This window comes from Natrix helvetica (genome assembly GCF_964273705.1).
Source record: "Natrix helvetica genome assembly, chromosome: 6".
In the NCBI taxonomy this organism is placed as follows: Eukaryota; Metazoa; Chordata; class Lepidosauria; order Squamata; family Natricidae; genus Natrix; species Natrix helvetica.
Window position 1 is genome coordinate 7,149,930 of NC_138553.1, and position 19,139 is coordinate 7,169,068.

The 19,139-nt window shown below is 40.4% G+C and overlaps 1 protein-coding gene across 24 annotated transcripts in view; it reads left to right on the forward strand.

Annotated features, from left to right (window-relative positions):
- CELF2 (CUGBP Elav-like family member 2) overlaps positions 1–19,139 on the forward strand; it is an 834,627-nt gene that overhangs the window by 529,188 nt on the left and 286,300 nt on the right. For 11 of the 24 annotated variants that reach the window (XR_014175745.1, XM_081957836.1, XM_081957842.1 and 8 more), the window contains 4 exons: positions 2,889–3,020; positions 9,345–9,542; positions 14,276–14,419; positions 18,916–19,087. Coding sequence is in view for 23 of the 24 variants with exons in the window: in XM_081957836.1 (XP_081813962.1) it covers positions 2,889–3,020; positions 9,345–9,542; positions 14,276–14,419; positions 18,916–19,043 (602 nt within the window). In the remaining variant the exon portion in view is untranslated. The remainder of the gene's footprint in view (positions 1–2,888; positions 3,021–9,344; positions 9,543–14,275; positions 14,420–18,915; positions 19,088–19,139) is intronic. The other 13 variants (XM_081957854.1, XM_081957855.1, XM_081957841.1 and 10 more) reach the window with 3 other exon arrangements.

The following is a 19,139-nucleotide window of genomic DNA, read 5'->3' on the forward strand; positions in this document are numbered from 1 at the left end:
ACAGTATAGGTAGTACCTTGCTCAACAGTATTAATTGTAAAAGGGATCTTGGAGTCCTAGTGGACAACCATTTAAATATAAGCCAGCAGTGTGCAGCAGCTGCCCAAAAAGCCAACACAGTTCTAAGCTGCATCAACAGAGGGATAGAATCAAGTTCACGTGAAGTGTTAATACCACTTTATAATGGCTTGGTAAGGCCACACTTGGAATACTGCATTCAGTTTTGGTCCCCACGATGTAGAAAAGATGTGGAGACTCTGGAGAGAGTGCAGAGAAGAGCAACAAAGATGATTGGGGGACTGGAGACTAAAACATATGAAGAATAGTTGCAGGAACTGGGTATGTTTAGCTTAAGAGAAAGAAGGACTAGGGGAGACATGATAGCAGCATTCCAATATCTCAGGGGTTGCCACAAAGAAGAGGGAGTCAAGCTATTCTCCAAGGCACCTGAGGGTAGAACAAGAAGCAATGGGTGGAAACTAATCAAGGAGAGAAGCAACTTAGAACTGAGGAGAAACTTCCTGACAGTTAGAACAATTAATCAGTGGAATAGCTTGCCTCCAGAAGTTGTGAATGCCCCAACACTGGAAGTCTTTAAGAAGTTGTTGGATAGCCATTTGTCTGAAACGGTATAGGGTTTCCTGCCTAGGCAGGGGGTTGGACTGGAAGACCTCCAAGGTCCCTTCCAACTCTGCTATTGTATTGTATTGTAATCAAGGAAAGAAGCAACCTAGAACTGAGGAGGAATTTCCTGACAGTTAGAACAATTAATCAGTGGAGCAACTAGCCTCCAGAAGTTGTGAATGCTCAAACACTGGAGGTTTTTAAGACGATGTTGGATAACCATTTGTCTGAAATGGTATAGGGTTTCCTGCTTGAGCAGAGGGTTGGAGTAGAAGACCTCTAAAGTAGTAAGGTAGATGATTCTCATTCTATTAGCCATTCCATCAGATACAGCTGAAGTGATTAGATGGCTTTTTTATACCTCTTTTTCCTTCTCTGTTTTTATTTCAATAATTGGGAACCTGTCACAGATGTCTAGCAGTCACAAAAAAGCATCTTTTCTTATCCCTATTCCTTCCAAGCTGGCACAACCAGCCTGGAAAATGATTCCCAATCTAGTAGATACTTATTTGTGCAGGACTGGAGTGAGGTTGTGGCTTCAGGGAAGGGGCTTAATCCTATTTACATCTCTCCAGAGTTCCCTTCCCCACCCCCTTGCCCCCTTGAATCTGTAGTGAGCCACAAGGGCAGTAAATTACTTTTCAAAAGCAGGATCTTGTTATTTTTAATCACTGGTGGGCCAACAAAGATTTGAAGAGCTTTGAAGTCTGGTCATGGACTTACAGATCTAACTCCGAATCTCTGTGTACCAAAGACTAAGACTGGAGGGAAGGAGGGGGGGGGGGGTCTATCTAGTTTTTAGCTTGCAGCTGTATTCTTTAATGTTCACAAATCATATAGGCATTATTCACTCATCCCTTCAATACTAACCAGCTTTCTGAATGCTTTTCTTCTTGACTATTGATGTTCAGACTGATAACACAAGGATAATATTCCCAGCACAAAAGAGAGAAACGATCAATTTGCTTTTACCAAGACAAAGTGCTGTCAAGTTATAATCCCTGAAAGCAAAGCTCCTGGATTCCTGAATGTTAGATATTTCATCTTTTCTAACAATTAGGCTAAACAGCAATGGAACATCAAGAAAAGCCACCTAACAGTGTAACAATGTCAGTTCATCTAATTTCCCCAAAAACTAGGGACAACTACCAGCTCTTTATTAAGGTCTTGTGTGAGTTTATTCAATTCAGAAACACCAAGTTATAGTATCCATTTCATTTGCTGTAGGGGGAAACTGTGGAAGGCAATTGGTAATTTTTCCTTCGGTATCAACTAGGTTTTCATAAGCCTTGATAATCTGAGAACTGATGAATGTCGCGCTTGCCATTTCCATATCAAAACAATCTCCTCCGAAACATATATCCTACAATGGTTTATGCTTTATTCATAGCATACCATTTTTATATATGCATGCAGCTGGAGAGATTTCCAACCACAGTTTGTTGAATAAACAAGAAAGGCTACAAATCGGACAAAACTGTAAGCAAACAAGTGGCACTAAATCTGAGATCAGCACACGAATCAAACCAGAATGTAGGCCTCTGTTTTTCTATCTCTTATTAAACTTTTGAGCAGAATATGTACTTTAAGCAATGGACATTCCACTGTATGGATAAACCAATGAGAGGAACCATACTTCAAAGTTTTTTCTCTATGACATGTCATGAATTTATGGCCAAAGGACTCACTAGCTTTCCATAATGTTTATGTGTCAGGGTAATGACGATTTAATAGCTGACCAGCTGCTGCAAGGCTGTAAACCGAGATAATGACATGAGGATGAGTCAGCAAGGTTACTGCCACTTTAAGAAACTGTATATATAAGGGAGGCCATGTGAGGGTGTCTCTCTCTCTCTCCTCATGTATCTCTCTCCTTGTGTTCTAACTCCATTGTGGTTCCACATGTAGAGTTGAAGTTTGCTTGCTTGCTTGGTATTAGCCTAACACATGTATGTATATATAAGTCTTGTATATAAACAACTGTTTGAAAGACAAAACCTCTATGTACTGTATTTTGCTCCGGGTTGTCTCAAAATAGTAGTCACACTGTGCACACTCTGACATTATGACAGGAATATCCAACCTTGTGAACTTCAAGACTTGTGGACTTCAATTCCCAGAATTCCCCAGCCAACCATGCTGACATGCTGGCTGAGGAATTCTAGGAGTTGAAGTCCACAAGTCTTAAAGTTGCCAACGCTGGACACCCCTGGTTTATGGTATTCTAGGAGTAAATTATTTTATTTTTCCTTCTTTTATTCTAGTGGCTGCATCAACAGCAAATTCCACAGCTGGGGCAGCAATGAATTCTTTGACTTCTCTGGGGACTCTACAAGGACTAGCTGGAGCAACAGTTGGATTGAATAATATTAATGCACTAGCAGGTACCGTAAACAGTGAGTATTTATTGCTGTGGTGGACACTCCAGCAATTTCCCTGTAATCACCTTAGGGACACTAATCGTTTTAGTAGAGTGAATGCTACTAGGGAAATAAACACATGTGCAAAATGGGTGATAAAACTCAGAAATTCTATTCCAGACAGCTTCAGGCCCAAAATCTAAATAGGCTTTGTCTTGTTAAAGAATTATGATGTTTATAGTGCTTGATGATATTTTATCTTCTGTTCTAGGACACACACATAAACTTTGCATTCGGATAGCTAGAAGGGATCAATTCAAAAGGAGATTTTGGTTTTGTTTTAATTGTTCAAGAGATATAGGTTTTAGTTGAAGGGGCAACTAAGGAGATGTGTTGCTACTGTTATTGCCCATAGAAGCTACAGTGGGACCTTGGGTGCTGACCGTAATCCGTTCCAGGACTTTGTGTGGCACCCGATTTGGTCGTGACCAGAAGCAAGACTGACTGTGCATGCGTGCACACACACAAAATGGCGCGGAAGGGGAAAACACCCTGACTGTGTTGATTCAGCACCCAAGGATGTATTCATATCCTTGAGTGAAACATTTAGCAGATTTTTCGGTGGGCACCCAAATTGTTCGTGGTCTGAGCCGTTCAGGACCCGAGGTCCCACTGTACTGCTAAGAGTAATAGCACGACATCAGTATGAATACTCTCTAGATACATGAGGTATGAAAAATGCCCTCTGCCAGCAGTTTGATTTATAGAATTCTACAAACCACACGTAATGCATTTTCAAATATATCACTTTAGTTCTTGGCTATAGAGACAGGTAGGAGAAAAATGTCTCACCTTTGAAAGATATATACATTCTGCAATGTTTTTTACTAGAGTAGGTTAGATAATCGTGATATATGCCATGCTCTAATAATCTAGCCCGGCATACACAGTATATGATTCTGTTTCTATAGCTCTGTGTTGTGTGTTTATGTGTGTGGGCATGTGTATAAGCATGTATTGTGTCTACAGATCAGCTTTTGCCAAACCAGCGCCTGAAAAATGGCCATTGGTATATGGGTTGAAGATTTTGGACATTGAAATTCAAAAACCTCCAAAGAGTGCAAAATAGGGATCCCTACCTCATCCCCAAATTTTGCTCTCATGTCTCTCACAACTTACTATTTCCAAAACATCGGTGTACTTTCTGAACCAACCAAAGCAGAGGTGGGTTGCTACTTTTTTGCACCAGTTCGGGCAAATTGTGACTGGGTCTCCGAACCGGTAGGGACGGTAGGCTCGCCATGCCCCCAAACTGGTTCCCTGGTCACCACAGCATGTTTTTTTGACATTTTTAATGTTTTAGCACATTTTTAATGGTGGCCATGGCCTAGTCTGCCTCCTGCACCGGGGGCAAGGGATTTTTGCCTTCCCCAAACTCCGGAGGTTTTCCTCAAGCCTCTGGGAGGGCAAAAACTGCCTCCCCCCCCCCCCCCCCGGGCTCCAGAGGTCCTCCGGAGGCCACAAACTGGCCTTCTGGAATTTCCAGGAAGCCTGTTTTTCCCCCTCCCCTAGCCTCCATGCAGGCCCTGCACTTACCGCTGCATGGAGACTCCGGGGTGGGGTGGGGTGGGCATGGCCAGCCAGGGGTGGGATTTGGAGATTCTCCAAACTGGCCATAACATTAGCTACGGGTTCTCCCGAACCCAGACGAATTCAGCCCACCCCTGAATTATACTGAAGCAGCCACTGAAGCTCAGTAAATGCCAACATGATGAAATATGAAGAAAACTGTTTAAAGCATGCTTTCAAACTTTCCAGATATCTAGCCATGTCTACTTCATCAACAATGCATAACTAAAAGACAGGGAAGGTGAAGAGAGAGGCAGATTCAAAAAGTATGAAACTCCCACTGCCATTCCAGTTTTTTTTTTTTCCCCAGCTGCAAAAGAGAAATAAAGCTTTCTCAAGCTGTTTGCCTTTAACCAAAGGAGTTTTCTTCTGTAGTCTGCTTAGGTTGGTGTTGAACCTTTGAAAGCCAGTTGATACAATCAATGAAAACATGATTTGTTTCTCCATGCGACTCTCTCTCTCTCCATATGCACTCAATGATGCATCTGTCACTCTGAATTTTTCCGGGACTTCAAAAAGAGCTTGTGGGCTCACAAAACAGAACAAAATAAAAATGGAAAGAGTAATATTTCCTGACATAGCAGGAAGCTCTTCTTCCTTTTATCTTTTACCCAGCCTGTGCTGGTGGAGAAATTGGCTATTTCTTGTCTAACTAAAGAGGCAATGTGGCCAGAGGTGGTTTCCTATCGGTTCGGATCAGTTCGGCTGAGTAGGCTGAACCGGTCCGAACCGAACTGGGCTGGCCATGCCCCTGAACCGGTTCTATTGGCAGCGACGGCATCTCCCCTTCGGGGAGAGGGGGCGGTCTTGAAGTTTAATAAATTAAATTAAATTAATTAAATTAATTATTTTTTGCTTCTGTGCACGCACAGTAGCAATTTTTTTACTGCTGCTCATGCACGCATAGAGCACTTCAAGCGCACCCGCAAAGCACGTCGCTAGGCAGGCAGGCAGGCAGGAAGGAAGGAAGGAAGGAAGGAAGGAAGGAAGGAAGGAAGGAAGGAAGGAAGGAAGGAAGGAAGGAAGGAAGGAAGGAAATTCCTCTCACTAATAATGATTTTGGATATCTTTTTCCCTTTCTTCAAAATTCCTAGCTACTGTGTTCTCAAAGGGACGCGGTGGTTCAGTGGCTAAGATGCTGAACTTGTTAATCAGGAAAGTTGGCAGTTCAGCAGTTCGAATCCCTAGCGCTGCGTAACGGAGTGAGCTCCCATTACTTGTTCCAGCTTCTGCCAGTTCGAAAGCATGTAAAAATACAAGTAGAAAAATAGGGACCACTTTGGTGGGAAGGTAACAGCGTTCCATGCGCCTTCAGTGTTTAGTCATGCCAGCCACATGACCACGGAGATGTCTTCGGACAATGCTGGCTCTTCGGCTTTGAAACGGAGATGAGCACCATCCCCTAGAGTCAGGAACAACCAGCACATATGTGCGCGGGGAACCTTTACTATGTTCTCATATGGCTGTACTTGAGCATGACCATAGGACTTGGGGGCTTGGGGTTTTTTGATATGGGGGGGCTGCTTGGCCCCCTCAGAAGAAATATTTTTTTCAATAGATGTTGCTTTATTAAGTTCTCTGCACAGCAGTTGCCTCATTATTTCTTACCTGGCTTCTTAGAATTGTCCCTCTCTATTTTTTTTTCCCCTTATAAAACTGCCATCAATGTAAAGGTTTAGGAGAAAGGTTATACAAGAAGATTAAAAGAGACAGGAATGTGATTTGACTGCAAGTAAATAACGATGCTTGTCCTGGGTTATTTATTTGTAGTCTGTTCCTCAAATCACTTTTCTGCAGCTTTGATCCAATAGCAACAGCCATTCAGCCTTGAAGAAAAGGAGCTGATAGGGGGGGGGGGGGCAATGTAAGGGAGGGAAGGAGATAGACATGTGCAGGGGATTTTATTGGCTTTTTCAATATTACATCAGCTTTAAACTTAAATTGCTATACTAGGCAATTTGCGGGTTAAAAAATATTAAAATCACTGAAAGGGAGCTGCCACTCCTTTTGTTTTCCCTTAAAAATATCCTGAGCATTGTGATCCGTTAGAAATTTTAATGGACAATGCACTAGCAGAGAGTCGTTCAGATTCGAGGTTTCTGCGCCTCCTTAGATTTTTACAAAGCCTTCTATAGCATCTGAGTTTCCTAATATTTTTAGACTGCATCTCCCGAAGGGGATATTTGCTGGAAATTCAACCAATGTAGTTCTAGCATGTCTGAAAAGAACCGGTTGAGAGAGGCAAGCTTAGCAAGTTTAATTTCCCAATCGTTCCTATCTGTATTAGTTTATCAAAATATAAAATACAGAGATACACAGAAGAAATTAAAATAACGGGAGAAGAGAGGGGGGGGGGAAAGCATTGACTTCCAACTCCTTTTGGCGCAGCAGAATAAGGTAATAACATACAACCTTGGCTTGTACGTTATGGACTTTTTACTAATTAGTTTCCCAATTTTATCTGGTGATGGATCCATAAATATCATTGAAAGGTTGTTTCTTTTTTAAGAGTCCTAAATAAACTAAGTAGTCATTTCATAAAATATTCATCGCTAACCTTAAGGAGAAACATGATAGGAATCTTCAAATATCTGAAGAATGGGTCACACATTGTTCTAGAGCAGGGTCCCCCAACCTCCGGTCTGTGGACCAGCATCGGTCCCCAGCTCACCAGGAACCAGGCCACGCAAGCGAGCCAAAGCCCCATCCTCACACATGCAGGATTCAGGTGGCACCCAAAACCACACAAACCCAGTCTGCAGAAAAATCAATCTCCATGCGCCCCAAAAGTTGAGGGCCCCTGCTCTAGAAATCAGGACCAGAATCAGTGGGCTGAAAGACTTTCAGGTTCTATTTCAGGAAGACATCCAGAATTGCACAAGCTGTAGATAGTAGATCAGGCCAGCACATAATGTAATGATTTCTCCTTCGGCGGAGATCTTCAAACAGAAGCTGAAGGTTTATCTGTCAAAGATACTCTAATGCAGGGATCGGCAACCTTAAACACTGAAAGAGCCACAAAGATCCTAACCGGAAGCCCCCCCCCCCCCCCCCCCCCGTTCAATTCTGGAGCCAACTGGAAGTCTGGTTCCCGCACTATAGAATCTCCTCCTAGCGTGGCGTCCTTTTTCCTCTGCCAACCGGAAGTCTGGTTCCCCCACCATAGTGTCTCCTCCTAGCATGGTGTCCTGTTTCCTCTGCCGACCAGAAATCCGGTTCCCCCACCATAGAGTCTCCTCCTAGCGTGGCGTCCTTTTTCCTCTGCCAACCGGAAGTCCGGTTCCCCCACCATAGAGTCTCCTCCTAGTGCAGCGTCCCTTTTTTCTCGACCTGTCCTACCCGAAAGCCTATCAATTGTGGAGCTGACCGGCGACAGGGAGCCGCAGCAGAGGGATGAAAGAGCCACATGGGGCTCCAGAGGCATGGGTTGCTGACACCTGCTCTTGTGGATCTTTCACTGAGGAGGGGGTTGAATTAGATGACGCCCGTGCGCCATTCCCAACTCTTCTGTGATTATCTGAATAATCTACTGAAGGATAGAATTACCAATCAATAAGGTTCATCGGATTTCTCCACAGCAAGGGTGTTGATTACCTCAAGAATTCCAGTAATTCTAGTAAACTGTAGTCACTCTGAGACTTACAAGCTGAACGACCAATTTCAGCTCAGCTGTTGCTCCAGAAGAAAATGCTGAGTAATGCTTCCTCTGCAGATGGGACAATGAGGGACCCCTGAGTGGGAATTTCTTTTTTGTTCCACCAGCTGGAATGGGTATTTTATGATGAGCCATGCCTCCAGTGGCACTTACTTTGAGAAAAGATGAGCTATCAGTGCAGCCATTTTGTGAGATGATGCACAGCGCTTCCTCAAAGTATCCAGCTGCCACAAAGGTTTTCCAGCTGTTACCCAGAAACAATCTGTCCTGACCTATTCGTTTTCAGTTACGTGAGCTGAATTGGCAACAAAAGTCTGGTTCATTCTCCGTAGTAGCAGAGTCTTTGGTTATCTAGAGACATATCTAGAACAGCGTTTCCCTTTCTGGATAACTTTGAGATGTGTTGAGATGTGATAACTTTCATCCCCACATTTCTTAGCAATGGCCATGCTGGTTAGGAATTCTGGGAGTTGAAATCCACTCATCTCAAAGTTGACCAGGTGGAGGAACATTCTTCTAGAATCATCTGTAATTGCATCAAAACAACTTAATTAAGGACAGGCTTTATATTACTTTAAAGATGTCTGTGATGCTATGAAGATGCCATAAATCAGGGGTGTCAAACTTGCATTGTCACGGCGGTGTCACGTGATGTATCACGACTTTTCCCCTTCCCTAAAACCGGGCATGGGCGTGGCCAGCGCGTGATGCATCCAGTCCGCAGACTGCGAGTTTGACACCCCTGCCATAAATCGTGGGAAAGCAGATTTTCTGGTAACCCCAATTTTTCCGAGTGCTGCCTGCATGGGAAACTGATTTACTATGAATAATAATAATTCCTAACCCCAATCTTTATATGTCTTTATAGATTGGATGTTGTCCTACCTGTTGTTTTTATCTGTGCCATCTGGTGAAGTGCCCGATTTGTATTATCGTTGTTTCTTACTGCTGTGGTTATTATTTTTTATCTGCATGCCCAGCCATTGTTGTCGGTGTCATATTAATGCTAACGATGTTTGGAAAGCACTAATGAATAAGTGCAATTTCTTTTCTCTATTGTTGGGTTTTTTGTAAAGTTGCTCAAATGCTCTCAGGTATGGCTGCCCTGAATGGAGGACTCGGTGCAACAGGCTTGACCAATGGTACAGCTGGCACAATGGATGCCCTCACCCAAGCCTACTCAGGAATACAGCAGTATGCCGCTGCGGCACTACCTACGCTATACAGTCAAAGTTTGCTACAACAACAAAGTGCTGCAGGCAGCCAGAAAGAAGGTAAGATAGGTAGGCATGGGGGGGAAATGCAAAAAGGGAGCAAGGAAGAGATTCTTAATTCAAAACAAAACACAAATGGAACTTAGTGGTCTTCTAAAATTAAGTTTATTAGTACAGCTGCTATCATTACTATCAAGCTCCATCATTAAGTAGAGTTTTGTTATCCCATGATGCCCTACCTCCCCCAACCCTCAAGGGCTTATGCTGCAATAGATGAAAATAATTGCAAAATATGTAGGTACGGCAGAAGAGAACATATGTAGCTAAAGTCCTTGGTGCTCTTTGAGCTTGGGTATTGGCTTGCAGGTGTTTCATTATCCGAATAGGTAACATTTTTGTTTGTTTGTTTGTTTATGTCCCATTTCCATTATTTTTATTAATAATTCAAGGCAGTGTGCGCATATCCAATACTTTCCTCCTATTTTCCCCAAAACAACAACTCTGTGGGATGAGTTGGGTTAAGTGAGAGTGACTAGCCCCAAGTCACTCAGGCAGCTTTCATGCCGAAGGTGGGACTAGAACTCATTGTCTTGTGGTCATTGGTCCAAAGTCACCCAGCTGGTTTTCATGTCTAAGGCAGGACTAGAACTCACAGACTCCTGGTCATTGGTCCAAAGTCACCTAGCTGGCTTTTATACCTAAGGCAGGACTAGAACTCATAGTCTCCTGGTTTCCAGCCCAGTGCCTTAACCACTGGACCAAACTTGCACGCTAGTTGGGTAATGAAACGTCTTCCAGCAAACAGCCAAGCTCAGAGAGCACCATCTCCGAGTTTGTGATTCCTAAAACCCTTTACAAAGTCACTGACTCATCAAAATTGACACTGGACCGGAACTAAGCTGCGCCTAAGCAATTGTGCCTGCATGGAAACCTTTGGCATGGAGAATATATAGGAACCCTATAAATATTTAATTTCCCAGCACACAAAATTCCTTTCAGGCACTTGCTCAAAGAATGTTACCACCCACTGCTTTTCTAATGCAAAAATAGATATTGTCTGCTGCTTTTGCAAAAAAATAAACTAAAATAAAAAGTGCTCTGGTTCAAACCATCCTTGAATTCTTTTTTCCATTTCTGGTGGGGAAGGAGCTCCCCTATCTGGATTTGCATGTACACTACAAACGTAGGATTTTTTTTAAACTAAATAGTGTTTGGAGGTTGACCAAATCCATCCATCGTGGTTACAATGAAGGGTCGCTTATTTAATGGAGAGTCTTGAGGGGAAGCAAATAAAGGATTGATTGCTTCACATGAGGTGCTGAGGGAGCAAAGGAAACCCAGAAAGTGAATGCATGAAAATAAATTAATGCTAATTGCAAGATGTTCAATGGGGGGAAAAAAACGGCTTTCCCCCTATTCATTCCTTTCTTAGGTTTCTACCTGTCCTTCAAGTAAAATCACTTTAGAGAAGTATTTTTCTTCGATCTAATTATAGGTAGTCCTCGACTTATGACTGGTTGCTTAGAATCCATTCTAAGTTACAACAACCCCCCCTCATGTGACGTGATCACATTTTGGGCATTCCGCAACCGGCCCGCATGTTTAACCATTTGTAGCTATTTACAATGGGTTTTTTTCCCCCCAGAAACCAGCATTTACTTCAAATTTCCTCAAAAACAGCCCCACAGCAAAAGAAAGACTTACCTGTATTTGCTCATTTAGGGCTGGAAAGAAACAATACAAAATAGGTGTAGCGATTTGCCTCCATGGTCAAGCATTCATGGGCAGTGGTGGGTTGCTGCCGGTTTGGACCGGTTCGAGCAAACCGATAATTCTGACCAGCAGCTAGGCCCGCCCACGCGGCCTGGTGCTATCCCATCTTATATCATCATCGTTTTTTCGATCCCGCGTGCATATGCAGAAGGCTCGTGCACGCTCACATTTTCTGTTATGGGTGAACCAGTTTTTACCATATGTGACGCCCACCTCTATTCATGGGCCATCAGAGTTACCGATAGTCTTTTAAGAAAAGCGCTCAAAATTGGGCAATCCGTTTTCCTAAGCCCTTGGCTGTAATAAATGACGAGAAGGAGGAGGCTGAAGGAAAGCAGAATCATATTTTTTGCTTATTCCCTTTCTTTGTTTGTTTATGTAATTTATATACATTTTTTAAAATATATATAATATATTAAAAATTATATAATGGTAATATATAATAAATCAAATTTATTATTTGAAGGTCGCTGAATAAAAAAACACATGCTCGTCAAACAAAGTAGTAAAAGTAAAAAAAATTGTGTGTGTGTGTATGTGTGTGTGTGTGTGTTTTGTGTCACAACCCCTGGTATGCCCAAATATGGGAGGGAGCATATTGCTTCCCTTTTCTGTCTATCAGCTCACCCTAGGAGCCATCCAGGCAGAAAACCATTTTTTTATGTTGCCTTGTTACATTTGTGTTGCATTTGTGCTGATAAATAAATAAAGGGAGACTAGTATAGATCTATTTCAAGCTATTTAGCTCTCATCAGCTAGCCATACCCTTACTGGAAATTCCCATAAGGGTATGGCTAGCTGATGGGAGCTAAATAGCTTAAAATAGATCTATACTAGTCTCCCCTTATTTATTTATCAGCACAAATGCAACGTGTGTGTGTGTGTGTGTGTGTGTGTGTGCATATATATACATATATATGCAAGCAAGCAGTCTTAATGGATCACTAGGTCTTTTTCTACCATCAGTTTTCTATGTTCCTTCTTCTTTTTTATTTCTATCATAGAGCCTGCCACTCACAGAACATGTTCGAATTTTAATATTAAAATAATTTCAATATTTAATAATTTTTAATATTTTTTAAAAAATTGACAAAATAAATTATTATTATTATATAAAAATAATAACTTTTAATAATATTATAAATTTTATCTAATATCAAAATAATATTAAAATGGGCGTTTGAAGAACTGCCCACTATTTGGGACCCATTAAAAAAAAAAAAGTATGTATGAAGCAAACTCACCCTGCTAGCTCTGCCAATTCCTTTCTCTTCCTTGAGGATAGACTACCTGAGCAGGTAATAAAGTACCTGACCTTCTTCTTGGCCCTCCCCTGTTGCTAGGGTAACCCAGCTGCCAATCCAGGAGCAGCAGCCAATCAAACAGCAGCATTGAGCAGGTGGCAGTGAAGGAGGAGAAGGAGGAAGGAAGACAAAATGGCTGCCTGGCAGTTCACGAAGATGAAGATAAATAAACAGAGCCAAAGATCAGAAATCAAAGGGAAAAAAATTAAAATTAAAAGATAGACAGCCCTGATAAGAAACGAGCGAGGGAAAGGAAGCAGCAGCTGAGGAAAATGGGGGGAGAAAGGCATTTTTTAATACTCCATCAGAACTGTGTGAGGGAAAGGTTTACCTCAGATGGGAGCCAAGACTGGAGGAAAGGCAAAGAATCCAGAAGCCCCACTAGGAAAAGGGGAAGAAAAAGTCAAGACTTGAACAAAGTAGAAAGCAGAAAGTAAAGAAAGATCAAAGACAGATTGAACATTTTAAAGAAGGGGAATTTAGCTCCACAGAAAGGAAGAGAGATAGACAGGAATTAATTCCTAAATAAATAAATAAATAAATAATAAGTAAGTCAGCAGTACAAAATATAGAACACAAAGATTTAAAAATACATTCAAGCTCTTGAGATGGGCAGCTATATAAATATGGATGGATGGCTTGATGGACAGCCAGACAGACAAAAAAATCAAAGCTGCCATCATAACGTTTTGACTATCAGGCCAATTGCAATCCCAGAGAGATATTTAAGATTTCCCAAAAAAAGCCTACTATCAGAAAATGAAATTTTGCCGTATAAATTAACTACAAGTAATAAGTATAATTATTTTATATCCCACATTGTATATAAATGCAAAGCCGCTTTGCTACGTTATAAAATTAATAACGTGAATAACCAAATTTATAACATCAGATTATAAAAGATGTTTGCAATTAAACGTTGCATTCTAGAGTTTATTGATATGGACTTGCCAGAAATGTAGCATCTCTTCGTTTTTATCCGTTTAGGAGAACCAAGAAGATAAAAAGTTAATGTGAAAGAAATAATAATCAGCTTTGTGCTGAAATAAAAAGCAGTATTCTAAACTTTATTCTACGTATTATGTAACGGATATATAACAGATACAAAGAGGACTATTTTTCTCCAAAAACTGCAAAAAAAAAAAAAAAAAAAGAGCAGAAGAAAGCTTACAATGCATATTTTGGCATATGAAATGTCTAGGAATTCTTGTTTTCTAAATCATTTCTCTATCAGCGTGTTTTTGATGCTTTGTTGTTTTTATTGTTATTTTATCATTTTCACAGACCTCTGAAAATTGTATTGAGATAGTTTCCCTGATGGTCTGTTTCATAAATTGGTTTATAAATCTATTTGAGCTGGACAACTATAATAAATTTTAAATAAATACCAGTTCTTTCACACTTCAATCATTTTATAGAGAATGTAAAAAATAAATATTTGAATTGCTTCACAATCCTTTTTGTTTTCAATTTTCCTTATTTGTTCATTCTTTCATTTCAATTTATTGGGTCACCCAACTCCAATGGACCCAATTTATGGGGGAGGGTGGTTGAGATCTTGGATAAAAATATAAAACATCTTTGTTTCCCTTCCAGTCCTAACATATTTGAAAGACGCCACAGAGGGAAAAAGTGAGCTGAATTATACTTAGTGAATGTTTTCAGCCTAAAATGAAAGAGCTGATTCTGGCTGCCTGTTCTCTCTTTTCTTAAAAGGTCCAGAAGGAGCAAACCTTTTCATTTATCATCTCCCACAAGAGTTTGGAGACCAGGACATTCTGCAGATGTTTATGCCTTTTGGAAATGTTATTTCTGCTAAGGTCTTCATTGACAAACAGACTAATCTGAGCAAGTGTTTTGGTATGTAACATTCAGTACAGAACACCAAAAATCTAATATACTATCTACCCTTTTATCTTCTTCTTTTTCCCAAACTGACATCTTAGATTCAACATTTATTGTTGTTATCTTGCCTTCCACCAGAGAATTGTAGATATATATTTTTTTACATTAGTCACCATGCTAGTGTGATCTACAATTGGTTGTTTGAACATTGTTTCTTCTCTTTAGGGCAGACATACACGCCCGCACACACACACACACACACACATGTATATATACACATCAGTGGTGGGATTCAAACATTTTTAGTACCAGTTCTGTGGGCCTGACTTGGTGGGCATGGCATGGCATGGCTTGGTGGACGTGGCAGGGGAGGAATACTGTAAAATCTCCATTCCCTCCCCACTCCAGGGGAAGGTTACTGCAAAATACCCATTCCCTCCCGATCATCTGGGACTCGGGAGGCAGAGAATAGATGGGGTGGGGCCAGTCAGAGATGGTATTTACCGGTTCTCCTAACTAATCAAAATTTCCGCTACCGGTTCTCCAGAACTGGTCAGAACCTGCTGAATTTCACCTCTGGTATACATACACATATATAATACCATATACATCAGCAAGTATTGTGAGCCCAATTGACAAAGGAAAGCTCAGGACCATATTTGTTAGAAACAAGCAGAAGAAGCCCTCATCCTGCAGTGGATAGGTGATGATGATGATACATATACATATTGACTTTTAACCACAATTTATGTTGCTAAGCAAGACATATGTTAAGTGAGTTTTGCCCGATTTTATGCCTTTTCCTGCCAGAGTTGCTAAGCGAATCTTAACTTACATTGAGCAAGGAGTTAGACTTGATAGCCTCAAGGGCTCTTTCCAAGTGTGCAGTTGTAAGGTTCACCATGTAGGATTTATTGCTGATGTGAATTAGAGGCATTGATTAACATCCACTCCTAGTCATTCTCCACCAAATAGATTTATCTTTATGTTCTTGATAAAGGAGGTGTTCTTTGCTTTGTCCTTTATAACAATTTAACACACACAAAAAAAGGAAAGACATTGAAAGTTCCATAATAAAGTGAAATGTTTCTTTCCTCACAGCAACTCCTATTAATTTTGAAAAGTACAAGCATTTGTGGTTGAATCAGGAAAAATGCCTAAAAAATATTTTCCTAGAAGCACAACAGAACTGTCAAATGCATAAAACTAATTACATCCTATGTGAAGGAATGTCATTTATTAGACAATCAAGGCACCTTATTGTGAGTGTCTAATTATTCTCTATTGTGTTAAAAAAGCACCTCTCCATGTTTAACTCGTTATTTGCAGATTATATTAAATATTTCCTGCTCTGAGAAAGACTATGCAGTTGCATTGCAAACACTTTTTTCCCCCTTCCATTCAATTATGGCTGATTTTTAGAGATTGCTTTGACAAGTCCCTGCAGTTTTCTTGGCAAGATTTTTCAGAAATAAATTGCCATTGCCTCATTCCTCAAGTTTGCCTCAAGTTTGCCTCAACAAACTTGAACATTGGGCACTATCTAATAAAATGAAATCCAATGGTGAAAAGAGTAAGGTTCTACATTTAGGCAAGAAAAACGAAATGCACAGGTACAGTATAGTTGGTACCTTGCTCAATAGTAGTAACTGTGAAAGGGATCTTGGAGTCCTAGTGGACAATCATTTAAATAGGAGCCAGCCGTGTGCAGCAGCTGCCAAAAAAGCCAACACAGTTCTAGGCTGCATCAACAGAGGGATAGAATCAAGATCACATGAAGTGTTAATACCACTTTATAATGCCTTGGTAAGGCCACCCTTGGAATACTGCATTCAGTTTTGGTTGCGATGTAAAAAAGATGTGGAGACTCTAGAAAGAGTGCAGAGAAGAGCAACAAAGAGGATTAGGGGACTGGAGACTAAAACATATGAAGAACGGTTGCAGGAACTGGGTATGTCTAGTCTAAAGAAAAGAAGGACTAGGGGAGACATGGTAGCAGTGTTCCAATATCTCAGGGGTTGCCACAAAAAAGAGGGAGTCAAACTATTCTCCAAGGCACCTGAGGGTAGAACAAGAAGCAATGGATGGAAACTAATGAAGGAGAGAAGCAACTTAGAACTGAGGAGAAATTTCCTGAAAGTTAGAACAATTAATCAGTGGAACAGCTTGCCTCCAGAAGTTGTGAATGCCCCAACACTGGAAGTCTTTAAGAAGATGTTGGATAGCCATTTGTCTGAAACAGTATAGGGTTTCCTGCCTAGGCAGGGGGTTGGACTAGAAGACCTCCAAGGTCCCTTCCAACTTTGCTATTGTATCATTCCTACGTTGAGGGAAAGTGATTGGCCCAAGGTCACCCAGCTGGCTTTAGGTAGTGTCACAGTTTCTAGCCTCATGTCTTCATCACTGCCACAAACCAACTCTCTTAAATGCAGCATAGTTACATTGACATACAGTATTTGTTCAATAATTATTCCTTCTGATGCTAGTTCTAATTTTCCCATTTTATGCAAATTTACAGCCAAACTTGCATCACCATGCCTAAGAAATAACAATAGCTTTAATATATCTGCAGGGCATGATTTCCTATGATTTAGTTCAAATTCAGCCAAGATGGAATAATAACAGAGAAGAATAAAAATAGGAACTAAATATAAAATAAAATGGAATGAACTAATACATAGTCTAGTAAAAAAATAGTTGAATATCTAAATATCTCCCCTCCCATCTCAGAATGCATTTCATTGGACTTTAGGATAGTTTCAAAACTTTTTTCTTCTAATCTTCCATACCTCTAATGATTTTTGCTTTTCCCTTAAGTTTTATTATGTATGTATTGCTCTTTGTTTATTATGTAATCTACTTGACAAGGTGCATTTTTAACAATTAAAAACAAGTTTAATTAAATTGATAAATAAACAGATTCAGGATAATTATAAACTTTAAACAACAAAAATTAAGAAAGACATCTGTTGTATTATAATCAAATTATTTTGGTTGTTTTTTTTTTTTTGTTAGGCATAATTTGAACTACAAGTTACCAAGCAGAAAAATGTATCTGAGAAAACAGACACTTCAAAGTGAAGTTTTTCAACATTCAAAAGAAGAAAAATTAGTGGTGGCAAACAGCACCAGAATTTTTTATAAACTTTTAAAGCCAGCATAAGAATAGAATAAAACAATAAATCACTAATGTGCTGGTCCATATCTGTTGCATATGGGTCATACTTTGAGAATTTTATTTATAAAAATAAATAACTTGACAACTCTTCTATTGCCAAACCAATGTCATATGGAAGGAACTAGATCAGGGGTGTCCAAACTTGGGAACTTTAAGACTTGTGGACTTCAACTCCCAGAATTCCCCAGCCAGGCTGGCTGGGGAATTCTGGGAGTTGAAGTCCACAAGTCTTAAAGTTCCCAAGTTTGGACACCCCTGAACTAGATTAAAAGAATTGGGTGGGGGGAAGGGACATTGAAAACAGTGTATTTTGCCGTCAGTCCAAATGGCATAATTACTTTCCCACTTTCTCTGCTGTGTCTCATAGCTGAACTAACCTTGATAACATATTGCTCCTGTTTCCTCAACATATGGTCCCAGACCAATTGAAACTTAGTAGAGGTAGTTCTCAACATGCAACAGTTCATTTAATGTCCATTCAATGTTGCAACCTTATTGAAAAAAGTACTCATGACCATTTTTAAAAACCTATGACTATTGCAGCATCCCTAGGATCATGTAATCAAAATTCAGATGCTTGGTGGTGGTAGCATCCCAGAGTCATGTGATCTCCTTTTGCGACCTTCTGACAAGCAATGGGGAAGCCAGATTCACTTAACAACTGTGCCACATCTTAACAGCTGCAGTGATTCACTTAATGTCTGGGTCAAGAAAGGTTGTAAATTGGGGGCAAAATTCACTTAACAAATATCTTGCTTAACAACAGAAATGTTGGGCTCAATTGTGGTCGTAAGTTGAGGACTGCCTGTAGGTGCATTAGCACGACATATGATGTTTGGTTAAAGTTTTTGTTTTGTTTTGTTTTGTGGCTTAGGAAGCTTTACAAACCAAATGTTATTACCTTACAGATCAATATCTCTGAAATTAAGTGGATATAAATAGTATCCCTTTATCCAAGGTATCTGGTAAGTCTGATGTCTTAAACCCCAAAGTCTGAAATGATATCTCCACTGTATCATTTTGGACCTAAAATACTAAATGTACCCCTACATCCAAAAGCAATTTGGATTTTGTAATCAATGGAAGAACAATTGAGAAAGTTGCCTATTGAAGCCACAAAGGAGAAACCAAACAGAAGTGACACTAAGGGAATTAGGAAGCAAGTAGAAGTGACAGAATTGAAGAAAGGAAATCAAACACTTCTCAGTCTTTATGCTGGAAAACACTGTGAAAGAATCCAAATGCTAACGATTTTCTGCTAGTTCTTACGCACTTGTTTTTTTCCCTCTATCTCTTCCCCCCCAACCCCCTTACCTATTTTTGTGCATTCTAGGTTTTGTTAGTTATGACAATCCTGTCTCGGCACAAGCTGCAATACAGGCGATGAACGGCTTTCAAATCGGCATGAAGCGCCTGAAAGTTCAGCTGAAGCGCTCAAAAAATGACAGCAAACCTTACTGACCGTTCTCCCAGAAGCTTTCTGCTCTTAATTTAGTTTCCTTAGGGTAAGTCTCTTCAGCAAGCCCACCCTTGCTTGGGGTGGGATTGAGAAAGAAC